The sequence below is a fragment of the Drosophila serrata genome, unplaced genomic scaffold (genome assembly GCF_035046125.1).
Source record: "Drosophila serrata isolate PLE 108 unplaced genomic scaffold, ASM3504612v1 contig_364, whole genome shotgun sequence".
NCBI lineage: Eukaryota > Metazoa > Arthropoda > Insecta > Diptera > Drosophilidae > Drosophila > Drosophila serrata.
The window spans coordinates 931,845-948,819 of NW_028257262.1; the positions used below are offsets into that span (position 1 = coordinate 931,845).

Here is a 16,975-nt window from a genome sequence, read left to right on the forward strand (position 1 = left end):
ATTAGCGGACTCTCTGGCCCTGCAAGGGGCAGGCCCTGACAATGATTTGACCTTCTTGAATAGAACGCGCGGAAAATTTAAATGACGCATTCGGACTGGAGGTGGATTGGAGGCACAACTATGTATATTCCTATTCCATTTCCACGTATTTAGCTGCTCGGCCCGAATGATTTGGGATATTTTGGAGACGTGGCCCTATTACAATATTCCCATTAAATATGCGTGAACGCGCCGCCAGCTTTCCGACTTAGTCGCGCCCATGGCTCATTCAATGTTTACAATGCTGACAGCCGGTTCGGTTCTGTTCGGTTTGGCCTGGGTTTGACTTAGCCTCAACCTTAACCACGGTCAAGGAACACGCTCAAGTTATTAAACATTGATTACCTATCGATTTTTGTGCCCCTTGTGAGTGGGTTTGAAGTTTGAAATGAAGGAACGGATGATGGCAAAAATGCAAATTACCTGTGCAAATGCAATTTCTCTTCTTTTGCTTCCTGTCACAGTGGCGGCAACGCAGTTTGACATTTAATTTTCGGGCGCCAGGAAGAAAAGGGATTCCGGCTTTAAGGGTATGTATAAGGGACAGCTGGAAAATCACCTGGCTGACAGCGTGTGAAATGAATGAATAAATTCAAGAGACATAAGTGCGAAAGGACATTTTGTGAAGCGAACCAAATTAAAAGGCAGGAATGCCTTGGGAATACAAAAGTTGTAACTGCATTCGGCTTGCCGGGCACAAGTTGCAAGAGCCCACTCATCAGAATCGAGTTATTTTGTCAGTTTTTGTTGAGCAACTCACTTATTTATTTACTTTCAACGCAACTTTGTCATCGAGCGAGCGCTGGGCATGATAAGTTCTAAGGATTCTGCACAATCACTGACGAAACTTTCCTGTCAGGCAATTAGTAAATTCTGATAGCTTTTGTCAGCTAAGATATTGCCAGCCGAGAGAGAGCCGATTGGATTTATTGATTGTCATCTAAGTGGGCAACAGAACTTTGCAAAATACAAAATCCTTCTATTAAAGAAACGATTTGAACTTTCTATTGATGTTGCCAATTTCCTGTTGAAACGCCAGCAAACTGACAGTTTAAGATAGAAACTCTTGGTTCTACACTCTGCAAAAAAGTTAATCTCTTTTGCAGAAATATTTCTGCTGCTCCTGATGCTCACACGGACGAATTGACAGGCTTCCAAGGTGTTTGATTTGTTGAGTGATAAATTGCGTATACGCCGTGTGATTGATAAAACGAACTTGTCCATTGTGGCCCTGATCGAACTCCCTTTTCCGTTCTGTTCTATTGTTATTTGCAGTTTATTTGGAGCACCCGACAGCACTCGCAAATAATTGACATTGGAGTGTGTTTGCTCTGCACACATTTGATATGTAAACCGCGGGTCGTGTAAACAGGAGTGTAAACACATCTATATTGGGCCGAACGACGCGACAGTTACCGCCACACATCGACACCCAGTGACCCCCCACCGGAACGGAGCTGTCCTGGATGGAAGCCACCTGCGGGTGCCGGGGCCCACGAGACGCTCAGGGATTAACTGGAGCGGAGGCAACGGCATCGGTATCGGTATCGCAATCCCTATTGGCACGAGCATCAGGGTCATCGGCACAGGACACCACCGATTGCCAGGCACAACCGCAGTGTCAACATCAGCAGCCACATCAACAACATGGCCATAAAGCAACAGCGTCCAGCAGGCTGTAATTCATGGTTACAACTACCCAATAAACAGCTGATATTGGTAAGTAAATGAGTCCTCTTTCTCTTCTAATCTTACCTAGATTTACCCTTAAGAAACCCTTTTAAATCAGAATGGTTAAAGTAATTCCTTAGCCATTTAAAGTCTTGAAACTCTTAAAGTTTCCCTTGAATCCTTATTAAGGGTTCATTTTCTGGGCCAGAAGTCGTTTCTCTGCTCGTATCTTGATTTCCCTGACAACTTACACAAACAACGATCAATCAAACAATTTGCTTGCGACTCTATTTACCCAAAGGACTTGTGAGAAATAGAAAGGAATGGAATGCATGTCGCGCACAATTAGTCAAGCTGGAGCGCAGAACTTGTGCTGTGTGTTAAAAATTTAGTTGGCAACATTTCCTGTTATTATTTCCGCAGTTGCTTCCGTTGTGGCACAGAGGCACGCACGTCCTGGCCAGGCCCAGTCTCTGCCCCAGCGGGGCTCATCAGGGCCAGTGCCGAGAAGGGTTTTTGGCGACACTGGCAGTGACAGCTGTAGGCACGTCCTAGTTTTGTGGCCATGGCTGTTGCTGCTGCTGCTGCTGCTGCTTTTGCAACTGTCAGTTGCACATTTCGCCGCTGGCGTCCTGCGTTCGTCTGGCATCTGTGTCCTCGTGAATGTTGCAATCAACTCTGACATGCTGATGTGTGTGCCCGACATTGATTATCTTGTAGCTGTCTCTCTTTGCCCGTTTGCCTAGCCTAGCTGCAGTCACCGTTGGCCAAATGAGCGGCAATGAATCCATAGAATATATCTTCGCTGGAGGCAACAGGAGTCGGGAGTCGGGAGTCCGGGAATCGGGGAATCAGCATCAGTTTGTGTCGCGTTCATGTGTCTCTGGCAGATGGTCGTAAAGTGGCATGTGCTCAGTCGTAAAACACCGAGGCGAGTGTAAAAGTCGGGGATCTGTTAATGGCCCAACTACTTAGCATTATCAGCCAGTCGAGCCATTAATTAAATTTTAATTACTTGAAGTAATTTTCATAATAAATCAGCCATTCATATCAGCTCAGCTGAGGGCAGAAGTAGCAGAAGAACTCTGGAGGAACTCCAGAGCTCAGAGGACAGGTCCTTGAGCGTAGCACTTGAGCAGCTCACAAATCTAGGCTTATGGCCAAAGCCGGCGAACACATCGAGAGGCTTTCGCCTGTCATTTGCATTTGATTTTCAACAACTCAATTGTATTAGGCGATAACTGGGAATTTTCAGAGTCTATAGCAAATTGTGCCCTAGGATAGTTTCAAATATTAAAGTTCAGGAATCGCCCTAGCCGGGCCACATGAGTGGTGGGGTCCTTTGAATCCTCCATGTTTTGGCGCCATTCGCGCGCAATTATCAGAATTAAATTAAAAGTTTTTACGGAATTGTCGACGGGCGTTTGCAGTTGGCAGAAATCAGCAAGCCGCAAAATTGTTTTATCTGCGTGGGGTTGCTTTGTGGCTGTGTGTAATGGTCCCGTTTCCGGTTTCTGCCCCCGCTTTCGCGAATTCTTGCGAATTCCGCCATTTAATTCAACTCATTTAGGTTCCAAAACTACGGGTCCAGCTAATTTGCGGCAACTGGATTTCGTGCCACAAATGTAGCGCCATTGTTCGCCCCGATGGAGCGAGCATTTTCCCGGAAAGAGTTAATCGTGCCGATGCAGTTATTGAAATCTCTTTATTGTCCTTGCTCACAGTGGTTTCATTCAGGCTAATTACAACGAACCAGTGACATTTGGTTGAATAATATTCCGAGGAAGTTAAGCTGATAGCTCAAATGCTTGGACAGTCCCAAAAACAAGCAACTTTTATCATAGTTCAACTGTTGTTTGAATATTAAATCCAGAGTAGAGGTTGCTTATATCTGTTTCTGACATTGGATTGTGGCTTCATCAACTTGTTTTTGGCGCCTGAGGCACCTGGTTTTGCTTATTTTACACCGCCCGCCTGCTTATCTCTTCTGAAATCAGATTTAGTGCAGTTTCCTCTGTGGGTTTATGCGCTTTCCTCCTGCTTTTAATTTCCTCTCAAGCTGCGCCACACAAATTGGATTCGGGAAAAAGGTGAAACGAAATGAATTTATGCCACTTCACCTGCACTCTGTGGCCTCTGTGACTGCAGTTTAATATTTATTTTATTATAATGGAATTTATGCTTAATTTGTATGCACAAGGCTGTTGGCAAACTGTCTCAATTGTTTGTCACAGAATATGCATTAAAAATTCCTTGTTGGAAGAGAACTGCTGGCGCCGCAGTCAGGACACTAAAATAAATAAAATTACGCTATCCTGTCTCTACTATGCACTAATGGAAACGTTTAATTATTCCGTATTTACTGAAGAATTTCTATGGCGATGGCATGTACTGATTGCCCATTAGTTTTGTCAACAGCTTTGCAGCTCTACCACAACTTTCTGCTGATTGAAGAAATCAATCAAACAATCCCGAGTGACTGTAGCTTAATGAAAAGGAAAAGAGCAAGAAGTGTCCTCGAATCGAGTATGAACTTCCATTTGCATAAAGAAACCCAGTGGCATTTCGTGTCTCCATAAATATGTATGATTAACGGCGAATGTTATTCAACTTTTTTACGCCTTTTGACAATTTAATTTCGCCTAAAGGACTCCGTTAACTTTTTAATGCTGCAGTAATTAAATTTAATTTGCTTCAAAGCGCCACCCCTGCGTTGCCACACACTTCGTGCTTTGCTTTTAATGTCATCGTCAACTAGGCGTATGCGTAATGGAATAAAGAGCACAGCACTGGCTGGTGATGCTCTTCCCGAAAAAACAGAGTATAAGGATTATAATTATTTGTTTAACATTCTGTTATGTGTTCTTGTGTATTATTTTGAAAAAAAAAGAAACAAAAGTTTGCCAAAATCTAAGCTTGAATGTTCGTTCTCTTATGACCGTAATTCCCTCAACAAGGGTATTAAGTGTGCAGCAACGCGTATACGCCGCGTGGGTCGTGGGCGAAAAAGCTTTCACAACTCGGTTTAAATGCCAATTATTTATTACACTCGGCAATTTAATGTCGGCGAATTTCAGCGTGCAACTCAATTTGGGCATTTCTCATTATTAGCTGCCACAAAGCAAATTTTGGCATGCAAATTTTGTGCGCCAAGCAAAATGCCATCAGGCAGCGCCTTGGCTCTGCTCCGACTTTGAGTAAGGCTTTCTGCCACGGCCCCGGGAGCAAATGCTTTTAAACTTTACAACTGGCAACAAAAGCAAAGGCCCAGCAGCAGCTCCTCTTTGGCCTTTGCATTCTGTTTGTCATGTGGGCAATTTATGCGGGCCTCGTACACGCACTTCTTGCCCCCGATTGGCCCTATTGTGGCATACAGCGAGTAGCCCATAGCTGCCAATTACCAGCTGTGTACTACCGAAAGCCAGCAAGTATTTTGATTAACCTTCGCTCGGAGGTGTTGCACAGCCTTGAACTTAACCCGTGTAATCAATAGTTACCTGCAATCGATGCAATTGCATACACACATATGTAGCTTTGATTTGGTTTGTTTGATTGCCTCCTGTGGTCGAACAGGTTCCACCACAACTGTTGGCTTCTGTTGTGGACACATCGCTACACGTACTGCATTATTAACAGTGCCCGACGGAGCGGAACAGGTGCTCCGCCGAGTGGCAAAACCAGAAGAAGTTGCCAAAAGTTCACACAATCGGCAGCAAAGTGCGTCGCTCCCGGTGAGGCGGCTGAGGTCTTTAAGCTAATGTATATTTTAATCGATTTGTTGCGTGCTGTGAATATTTCATGCCCAGCAATTACCCCACAGAAATCGACCCAGGGGATGCGTCGTCGGTGGTGGCTCCTTCCGCTATTTTCGGCTTCGTGCCTGGCCCAGTCGGGCCAGCCATTAAAGTCAAAAATAATTTCAAATATTGATTAGTTAACCGAATTGTGCGCTAACATTGAGGCCACTTTATGGCAGTTGATTGCTTGTTTAGCTAAATTTGTAGTTTATCGGCTCGATATGAGCTCTCCTCAATGGATCGCTCGGCAATCGATTCGCATGCCAATTCATTCATAGATTCACCCTCCACAAACACACACACTCACTCTGAAATTATAAACGACCGCATTTAATTACGGCAATTAAATTGCAATGTGCAACTGCAGCTGAATGCCAAGTGGGAGAGATATGTATTCCCCATTCAGAGGCTTCATCCCGTTGGCATTACGCTTCCGCAAGCATTTAATTTTCCATCATGTGGCCAGGTCAGCCGCGGTTTATGCTTAAAGGTGGCTTATTTTGTCTTACAAAACAATTAAGCAAATATGCCAGCGGCGTTATTGTATATAATACTCCCTTATCCTGTGCTTTTTTCCTCGCTTTTTGTTCCCGGCTGCCTTTAATTACCCTATTTTTTGTTTTCATTGCTGAGGGCGAATCACCATTCCCTTTACTCGACTTCTGGCCTTCATTAAAGCTTTAACTATCAGGCAAACGGATACGGGAATAATCGCTTTGCTTCAGTGTTTTCCACTTAGTTTAACCTGCAATTAAGCTGAAATATTTATGTCTAATGAGCCCGCATTAAGTTTACTATTCTATTTTAAGGCTCCAGGTTGTTGCGCGTGCATTAAATTATTCATTGCAGGAAATTTGTCTTTCCCAATACCAGGAACTAATTACAGTCCATTTAAATTTGTAAGTTAAAGCCTCATTGTTTCTCGATAACAACTTATATGCAGGTTTTTAATTTTGCAGAAAATTCTGCTGGCAATATTCCATTAAAATTATATTCATACATTCACTTCACATTCATTTTTACATCGAATTATTTTGCACAAGCATTCGGTTTTGAGTTTCCAATTATTATTGGTCAAGTGCTCTCCCCTTTCTCCCATTGTTCCTGAAATAGATTTACAACGAACCTCCCAACATTTGTATTTCTTTTGCGGCATGCCTCGATTTGCAAACCACTTTATTCACTTTGGGGCTATTTATAGACCTCCTTTTTATAAATTAATTAGGCACGCGAGGGCCAACAGGATGTGGCGGCAATTAGGAACACAGTCAGCTGGCTTTGACCTCGCTAACTCTCCTTCCTTCGGAAATATAATTGCAGGCGGTGAACACGGATACACACCCATCTCAAAAGTACCGCCATGAATGAGACAGAGTGCGAGGATCTCATCAAATCTGTGAAATGGACGGAACCAGCCAATCTGATCTCCCTGGCCATACTCGAGTTTATCAACGTTCTGGTCATTGGCGGCAATTGCCTCGTGATTGCCGCCGTCTTCTGTTCCAACAAGCTGCGTAGTGTGACGAACTTCTTCATCGTCAACCTGGCCGTGGCAGACCTGCTGGTGGGTCTGGCGGTGCTACCCTTCTCGGCCACCTGGGAGGTCTTTAAGGTGAGCTTACTACAAACTTTAAAGCCTTAATAAGTTGGTGTTAATCACCGATATTGTTATCTCATTAAAGGTGTGGATATTCGGCGATGTCTGGTGTCGCATCTGGCTGGCCGTCGACGTCTGGATGTGCACGGCATCGATCCTGAATCTGTGTGCCATATCCCTGGATCGCTATGTGGCGGTCACACGACCCGTTACCTACCCAAGCATCATGTCCACGAAGAAGGCCAAGTCCTTAATCGCTGGCATTTGGGTGCTCTCATTTGTTATTTGCTTTCCGCCGCTAGTCGGCTGGAAGGATCAAAAGGTGAGTCCGACCCGCCAGTCCCACAACTGACCCACAAGCGACCCGGTGCGATAAATTAACGAGCCGAGCGCGGTTTGTCTCTGCCAAGTCTAAGGACAAGGGGCCGTCGAAATTGAAAGTCCGTAAACTGTTTTTAGCACGCTCGAGTCTCGTAAAGAAACCGGGTGGGCCGAAAGTTGCCAAAAGTCGGGCCCAAACTGGGGGGCCATTCTGTCATTGACACCATTTTTGGGGCTGAAAGTGGTTGCCCAACCGCAACGACAATGCCGACGACGATGACGACGACGACAATGGCTCGTGCCAAAGACTGCAATCCGGCTCATTTGTGCCAAAATTACCGTAAAACAAGACACGAGCTTCGTCCTTTTGTGGGACCATTTCTAATTTCTCCTTCCGCTCCCGTTTCGCCCGACTCCCTGCCATCTCCCATCTCTGCAGGACATTCTTCTCCTTACGCAATGGCACTGATAATGATGTGTTATACATGCCGCCAACATGCTGGGGGGAATTTATGAGCACCCAGTCAGTGGGTAATCAGATCAGAGCCGGAATTCATGGCAGGACCCGGTTTATGGCCTTGTCTTTTGGCAGCCCGTAGGCCATATGGCCTCTGCTTACCCGAATGCTCGTACCAGCTCCCCAGACACGGCCTTAAGCTGCCGATGAACACCGAAAAGTATCTCCTCGAGGACTCGATTCAATTCGATTCGATGGGATTCGATTCAATTCCATTCCATTCAGCGTGCAACTGCAGCGACTGAGTGCAGCTGAATGGGCTGCGTTGAATGGATGGCATTCAGCCAGCCGGCTGCCATATTGAAACTCGGTTAGCAAGTCGAGGCTGTTGCCATCGATTATTATTGCGACGTCCCATCCCGACGGATTCAATTCCGATACAGAGGGGCAGGGCGGAGGCATGGAAAGGATGGGCCAGCCCAGCCAACATGCTCTCACATACAGCTCGCGGCATTCATTTTTCCCCCGGCTGTTGGCTCTTTTTGTTACCGCCACCTTTTTGGCCATATTTATGCGCAACACGTCGGCGAATATCTCTGGCAATATAACCCGCTTTAAGTTGCATTTTTATTGGCTTCTTAGCCCGGTGAACAGGGTGAACAGGACGCGGCCGGAATTTTAATGGGGGTCCTCCGAATATCAAGTGTCATCTGATGATGATCCCAATCCTCAACGTGCTCTCTCTCTCTATTCCGTTCCAGGCCGTCATTCAGCCGACCTATTCGAGGGGAAACTCTACGCTTTTCTACGCCACCACGATGTCAAGCTCGGAGGATGGCCAAATAGGGTTAGATAGCATTAAGGAAACGCATCCGTCACCTGCGTCATCATCGTCGTCGTCGCCGCCGCCTCCGCATTTGGGCAGCGGCCACGCCTACAATCCGTATGATCCCGATTTCGCCCCCATCGATGGATCTGCGGAGATTCGCATCGCGGCCATGGGCTCCACGAGCACAACCCCGGCGGGAGGTTCAAGCAGCACGGAAACGACAACGTCCACGGAGATGGACTACGATCTGCTCAGCTCACCGCCGCAGAACAGGCTCCAGACAGTGTCCGGCAGCTGTCCGTGGAAGTGCGAGCTAACCAACGACCGGGGCTACGTGCTGTACTCTGCCCTGGGATCCTTCTACATACCAATGTTCGTGATGCTCTTCTTCTACTGGCGCATCTACCGGGCCGCTGTCCGCACCACGCGTGCCATCAACCAGGGCTTCAAGACCACCAAGGGTAAGTGTGCTACGTAGCAGAACCGAATTGAATCCACCACCTCCAGATCATTTGGACACAATTGTTTGATCCTTGTCACCTTGTCCTTGTCACGGTTTTGTCCTAACTTGTGCGTAGCTAACAGTTTGGTTTTTGATTCTCATCTCTCTCTTATATTTGTTCGACTTACTACCTACCAATAAGTAACGTACGTATTACGTAATCACGTAGCTAGTTCATTTTATTCAGCTTTAATATCGATTGCTAAACAGTTTCAACTCTCTCGACGTGTAGTCAATAGTGTGACGTCCCATTTTATTTTGGTTACCCTCCAAAGTGTACAGATCCACACTGAGAATTCATGCCAGACACCCTCACGACACCCAGCAATCACCCCAGTTCCCGTTCCAGTCCTCATCCTCATCCACGTCCTCGTCCTCGTCCCAGTCCTCGCCATCGCCTTCGTCCTCGTCCTAGTCCTCATCTTTGTCCTCGTGGCCTGAAAAACATAAATTGTCGGAGGAGTAAATAACAATTCACTCCGTGTACGTGTGTGTCCCTCGGCGGGGCTCAGCAAACATGAGGAACTGTATAAATCGACGAGAGCAAAAAAATAGACAACTAAATTTACATTCATAAATAACTACTCATATGGCAACACCCACACACAGACATAGCCCTATACACACACACATACACAAACACTTATTGTCGGCATTTTGTTTTTGTGTTTTGCACATAAATAAACATGATAAATAACATTCAAATGGATAAATATATATAAATATACAAATGTATGTATGCATATACACATAGTGAAAGCCCAGGCATTACAGAGTTAACCCCTTACAGCCGATTGCCAATAGAGCCATGATCTTGGGCAAGTGAATAAAGTTCCCCTAACGAAAAAATATATATAAATCCTGTACAAGACGAACGACGAATCTTAATTCCCTGTAATTTAAAACCCCTTAACATTATTCAAGCGAATGTCACCATAAATTAGCATCAGAAAGCCCCAACTTATGAATATTAACTAGCCTAGTGTGTACCCATCTAAGTGAACATATATACAGTGATTAACGAAACTCCCCAACAACATAATATTGTGAATAATCCCAAAGCGCCAACCCTCTCCTTCACTTAAAGTGTTTTATCCGGAATCAAGTTCATTTCCCATGTTCGCATCCCAACCCATGTGACTTTGCTCATTTTAAATTATCACAGCATTATAGCAATCACATGCTCAAAGCAAACGAGGAGTCACGCATCATAATTAGCATTATTTTCCGTGATGGGCAAAAACAAAAATCGATGAGCATCAGCCGAGTGCTGAGGCAGCACATCAAACGAATCGGCTTAGATAAAAAGGCGCTCGGGATTAAATGAGAACGAGAGAGATTTAGCCATTAGAGGCGGCCAGGACATGAAAGCGACCCCACCGACAAAGACAAAAATGTGAATATGGCTTCATCGTTGTCGTGTGTAGAGCTCGTTGTCTTTGGGATTTTCCACTTTCTGGGGTTTTCTCATTTAACCTGGCTCGTGCTCTAGCCTAGCTTGGGTGTCCCACGTCCTTGTCCTGGTCTCTGCGGTGGCGATAATACCCGGGAACAAATTCCGTTTGAAGTTCGTGGCGGGCACACATTGAGCTGGCATTGAGTGTTTATTTTAATATGGGCCAGATTTCTTGCACACAGCGCACTTTCTTCCGCGTGATCAGCTCATTGGGCATTGGCCTCTGCTCCATAGCGTTTATCCTTGGAGCCACCGCATGATAACAAGCAAAGTGCACGCATGAGATGATAATCTGCAGTAACTAACCTAATCCCAATCGCAGTCCCAGAACCCACCGACCGGCTGACGGCTGACCGCCTGACTTTCTGGCTTGTCGGTCGGGAAAATCAATAGCCAGCAGGGAGTCAGTCAATGTTCCAGCTAATAGATTGGTCCCCAGTCGAGAAGTAAGCTGTGAAAATTGCATTTTAAAAGTGATTGCATACTTTGGGGCAGTGAGTGCCGCAATATTGAAGGCTAAGTCGATTTCAAAGCTCCCAGGACGAAATGCATTTCGGCCCAGCTGCTTGCCTTGTTCCTTCCTCAATGCCCTGTTATTGTTATTGTTTTCGTTTTCGTGTTGCCACTGTCGTGTCGTTAGTTGGCGCCATTTTGAGCACAAAGCTCAGATTTGCCAGCAGCACACACACACAAACGCAGAAAACTGGCGAAAAACAGCGTGTGGCAGCCTTGAAATATGCTTTGTCTCCACACAATCACACCCACACCCATACCGAGAGGAGGTAAGACAGCTGAAGAGAGCTGTTTACCAACACAGCCAAACACACACACAATGGACGGCTCGTTATAGTTTTCCCTGTAAACAGGCGTGTTCAGAATAATAGACTCCTTTCTAAAGAATATTAATTCTATAGAGCTAAGAAGTCCCAGTTTAACTTAAAAACGTTGTAATTGGGCTCAAAAGCTTAAAAGTCGCATTATTTCATTTCTAACTACTAACATTTTAATTGACAAGGCATAATGCATACTAATAAATTGATTTTAATTGAGTTATTTAGGTGGGCCTTATAAAATATGTTGATTTTTATATAGTGTGTTTTAAGGTATTATCATCATAGTCAGAAGCTTAAAACGCAGTGAAGAAATCATTTCCGACCCCATAAAGTATATATATTCTTGATCAGCATCAAAAACTGAATCAATCTAGCCATATCCGGTTGAAAAAAAAATTTTTGTAATTTTTTCCAAATTTGAAAATTTTATACGGGGTTACATCATTAAAAATGTCAAAAATTGGCAAAATATTGAATTTTTTAAATTTAAAATCTTAGTATGCAGATTTATTAACCTAGTAAAAACTAGCATAAGACAGCTTTCCAAATTAATTTTGCATATATTTTTAGCTGAGTTATGAGATTTTTAAACTTGGATTTGGCGAAAAAATTTTCATATGAAAATATAATACAATAAAATAGTGATTTAAAGAATGCGACAATTATAAGTTTAGATTTGATTGATTTCCAATTCTATCCTAAAAATGATTAGCAAATTGCAAGGGTATATCAACTTGGGCCTTCCCAAGTGTTGTACTTATAAATAAAATAATGCAAAAGAATATTGCAATATTTTTACTAACAAAAAACCTTATTATTATATACAAAGAATATTTAATGGCATAATTAATTTCTGATACGATACTCGTAGAGTGCCCTCGGTCGTTAATTTGAACACAGCCCAAATACATGGGCCACTTGCCATGTGCGTGCAAAAAGTATGAAAACGCTTCGTGACACAATGCGGGCGGTTCTGATGCTTTTGGCTTAGTTTTTCTCAAATTTTGTTGCTTTTTTTGAGGTAGTCTACCAACCATCCCACGCGCCTTTTCAGTGGCTTTTTGGAGGTAATCAAGTTTCAAGTTCAAAACTTGCCGAGGTTCATGGCGTCGACCTACGCCAGAAGGGCAGTGAAGGGACGACGGAGGCGGTCTGTTATTGTTGGGCTTTAGAAATTTCAAAAGTGTGACCCTGGCCCTGTGTCAAGAGCAGAGCTGAACGGAACGGAACGGAACGTAACGTAACGTAGCACAACGGCACCGAGCTGCCTGTGGCAGTCAGTCTTGGTGCTCGAGTCTTGAGTCCTGGGCCTTGACTCGCAGCCACAGCCACTTGTCTCCTGTCCCGGCCAGGCCATCGTTCAAAGGTCAGCAGCAGCCATAATGCATGTTTTACGGGAAAAAAAAGGACAAATCAATTCTGGCTAATTACACCGCCGAATGCGGAACTATTTAATTATTATTAAATGCCATGCAATCAGGGGCCACCGCAAAGGTGTGGCGAGTGAATCGTGCATTGTAAATGACAAATTAATGGACGAAAATGGCGGAAAATGCTTTGCAATGGAGTGGAAAATGTAAAATGCCAGTAGCATTTTAATGTGAGTGGGGATTGTCCTTACTGGTAGAGAAAAGTTATACATTTATTTAAATCAACAACGCCGCAGGAGGCGAAACAGCCGCCAGGCAGTGGACGCTGGGATTGCGTCTTCATATCTAGGCATATTTACATACATTAGGATATTTTCGTTTATATGTTTGTATACAAATTGTTTGTTTAACTTTCATTTTTTTGGGGGCACATATGTATATACATATGTGGGGAAAAAATCAATAGTGGATCCCTTTTTTATTTACACATATGCCGGGTTCCCTGTTTGCCTTTTCCTTTCACTCACTCTCGCTTTTCCGTGGGCGAACAATATTTGTTCTCAATAGGTTTAATATGGTTTATGCAAATGAAAGTGCCGCCTCTTTCGCTTTAAATTAAGATAGCCCGGGAAGATACGGCGCTGACTGAATATAGATACATATCGGTGTCATCGCCAATATTTATTCAGCTCAGACCTCCGAAATGATGGCCGTCTGACGGGCCAGGGAATAACGAATAACGAATAAATAATGGCATCGTCTATTTTTATTCTTTCGGGGTAATTACTTAGGCCAATTCGGGAAAAATATACCTGAAATCGATTGGGACAATTCATTTACGTCTGCCCATAATGCTCCATGGAGTACATTTAGCATTTCAATTTCATGTCCATTCCCTCCCACTTGACCTATCCCACATTGGATAATGAATAGCATTAGCCCAGAGGGTGAAAACCGCAATAAAATAAACAAAAGCAAACAACCAATAAGCCCATATAAATTAACAAAGTTGTTTATAGCAATTATTAATCAAACATATTTTGCATTTATAAATTATGTGATTAATATCTATAATACCCAACATTCCCCTGTTCTAACCATGCCTGGTCCTAGTTATAGTCAACCGAAAAAAAGATACAAAACAAAACAATAACAATGAACATTTGATAAATTCCAATATTTGTACGTTTTTTCTTGTACTAGATTTTTTTACTGGAATGAGCCCTTTTCTCTCTCTATAAATAATAAATTTGTAATTGCAATGTAGAGCAACATTTTATTATACTCAATTACTCGTAAGTTTATTCCACATTATATCTATCTCAATGTAACAGTTCGTAGTTAGTCAACGCTCTGTGTGAAGTGTCAGCCAACCAATATCTTGACCCAACTCGGGGGAGCTGCTCTTCTGCATCTGCTCTTGCGAATGTATCTAACCGATCACCACAAACAACAGCAACCAGCAGCCACCGATCGTCCATCTAACCACATGTCCATGTACTATACAAGCTGAATGTCTTACATCCATGTTCCACACACCCCAAGACCACACTGTCCTCCGAATCTCATCCAGAGAGGTGCTCGCGAAGAATCTCCGCCCAATCGCTCCACTCACTAATTACAGGCAGCCCCCGCGAGTCGGGCAACAACCGGGTGGACGAATCCCAGCTCATCCTGCGCATCCATCGAGGACGACCCTGCTCCACGCCCCAGCGCACTCCCCTCTCCGTGCACTCCATGTCCTCGACCCTCAGCGTGAATAGCAACGGGGGCGGCGGCGGCGGCGGTGGAGCAGGAGGTGGTTCAGCCGAGGATCACCTCCAGGGCGGCACTCCAAAGCGTGCCACTTCGATGCGGGTTTGCCGCCAGCGACACGAAAAGGTGGCCATTAAGGTGTCCTTCCCCTCCTCCGAAAACGTCCTAGACGCGGCCCAGCAGCAGCCACCACCCTCGCCCCATTACGCAGTCATCAGCAGTGCCAACGGAAGGCGGGCCTCCTTCAAGACGAGCCTCTTCGACATTGGTGAGACCACCTTCAACCTGGACTCGGCTCCCGCCGGTGACCTGGAGAGCGGTCACTCCAGCAGCTCGTTGGCGGCCAAGAAGCGGGCCGGGAAGCGCAGTGCCAAGATCCAGGTGAAGCGCTTCCGGATGGAGACAAAGGCGGCCAAGACGCTGGCCATCATCGTTGGCGGTTTTATCGTGTGCTGGTTGCCCTTCTTCACGATGTATCTGATCCGGGCCTTCTGCGAGAACTGCATCCAGCCGACGGTGTTCTCGGTGCTGTTCTGGCTGGGCTACTGCAACTCGGCCATCAATCCGGTGATCTACGCACTCTTCTCGCACGAGTTCCGCATCGCCTTCAAGCGGATCGTGTGCCGGTGCGTGTGCACCAGGAGTGGCTTCCGCGCCTCGGAGAACTTCCAGATGATTGCAGCGCGGGCCCTGATGGCGCCGGCCACGTTCCACAAGACGATCTCCGGCTGTTCGGACGACGGTGATGGTGTCGACTTTAGCTGACTAATCGGAAGCTACGAACCGAGTCCCTTGCAGCGGACAGCCTCGCTGCCCCAGGAGGGCACAGGATCCGGTTCCGTGTCGGTGTCCGTTTCCGGATCGGGGCGCCGGATCCGTCGCGGCGGCTTCTGCAAGGGACGCGTTCTCTAGGGGGCGGTGAAGATGCATTTCTCTCTTTTGATACTTTTGTAATCACCGCCAGAAGCAGGCGCCCGCGCAGGCGCACCCGCATCGCACTTTTCAAAAACTGTCAGTATTCGCATTGAACGACGTGTAACTGTATGGCAATAATTTTCATGTATTTACCTTAGCGCTAAGGCCATGTAAAACTTAACTTATACTTAAACTACACCTATACTTAACCCATGAGATACAGATACGCCACCATGAGATACGCCTGTTAGACATAAGCAGCCCGTTGTTTTCAGTTCCGTTGTGTAAATGTGTGTTAGGCGCTGGGGCAAAGTCACACGCGTTGTTAGTTGTTAATCCCCAGGTATATGTATTATATATATTAATGAATGTATATGTATGATATGTGTGTATAGCAGCTGTGTAAGTCGGCCGCATTTTCAATAAAAGTTAAAAACCAAACAGACAATCGAATGTAAGCTCAAGAAAGCCAAAAACAAGTGCCGACCACCAGAAAATAAATTGGCAAATACCAGGGAGCTCACAGGTTACAGGTCACAGGTCACAGTTCACAGGCATTGACAGCTGGTCAAACAGGTATTGGCAGCTGGTAAACATTCCGAACATCAAATCGGTAGTAGGTAATACTCAACCGACTATTTTTTACACTTAAAAGCAAAGAAACTTGGAATTACTATCACATAAGGGATTCTTCACTGGGTTTCTCTCTTAGGAAAAATGTATTATAAGTCGGCCTTCATTCTGTATATCTTATTTAAAATTTTTCTAATTATTATCTAATTATTTCTTAATTTTTGGACCTTATGGTAAATGAATATCATTTTATTATTTATAAACATTTATTATGTTGAATTCCTTATCATTTAAAATTCAAATTAAATCTTTTTTATGAAATTATTCATATTTATTCTTTAAAAAATACACATTTTCTATTTTTAGGCGGTAAGAAAAAGTAAAATCCGTTTAGATACCTCAAGCTGTTGACTGGCTACTTCATTACTTGGTCTTAGGATCTCTCAGACAAACAGCAATCATCTTTGATAGGACTTTATGGGTCACTCTCCTCTAAGTTGGCTGCCTTCAAGCTTTACGGTCTGCTGCTCATCAGAGTGTCCAAAAGGATATTAAAAGGCTCGAGGAAGACTTAAATGCACAACTTCTTGACTGTGACTTAAAGCCCTCGAGCATGCCTTTGACAATAAGCCAAAGCCAGGTTGTAATACGGCCAGAGCCGAAGCAACAGTGCCAGTGCCAATGGTGGGCGTAAAATACTGCATTATTGTGCCGATTATTCATTACTCGTCGCGGGTCGAGTAATGAAAATGTATTCAGCAGTTAAACGTGCGTATGAGTAATAAATGTAAGGCTGGCGAAGGCAGCCAACATATGCGCAGGACGAGGTACTAAGACTGAGACGAGAAAACAAGGATTAT

The 16,975-nt window shown here is 44.7% G+C and overlaps 1 protein-coding gene across 7 annotated transcripts in view; it reads left to right on the top strand.

Annotated features, from left to right (window-relative positions):
* Positions 1-16,975, top strand: part of Oamb (Octopamine receptor in mushroom bodies) — a 52,006-nt gene that overhangs the window by 32,515 nt on the left and 2,516 nt on the right. For 4 of the 7 annotated variants that reach the window (XM_086839415.1, XM_086839413.1, XM_020943825.2 and 1 more), the window contains 5 exons: positions 1,315-1,758; positions 6,828-7,119; positions 7,190-7,426; positions 8,644-9,172; positions 14,497-15,983. In XM_086839415.1, coding sequence (XP_086695541.1) covers positions 6,868-7,119; positions 7,190-7,426; positions 8,644-9,172; positions 14,497-15,392 — 1,914 coding nt within the window. In that variant the 5' untranslated portion in view covers positions 1,315-1,758; positions 6,828-6,867 and the 3' untranslated portion in view covers positions 15,393-15,983. Of the gene's footprint in view, positions 1-1,314; positions 1,759-6,827; positions 7,120-7,189; positions 7,427-8,643; positions 9,173-14,496; positions 15,984-16,975 lie in introns of those variants that run through there. The other 3 variants (XM_086839411.1, XM_020943824.2, XM_086839412.1) reach the window with 1 other exon arrangement.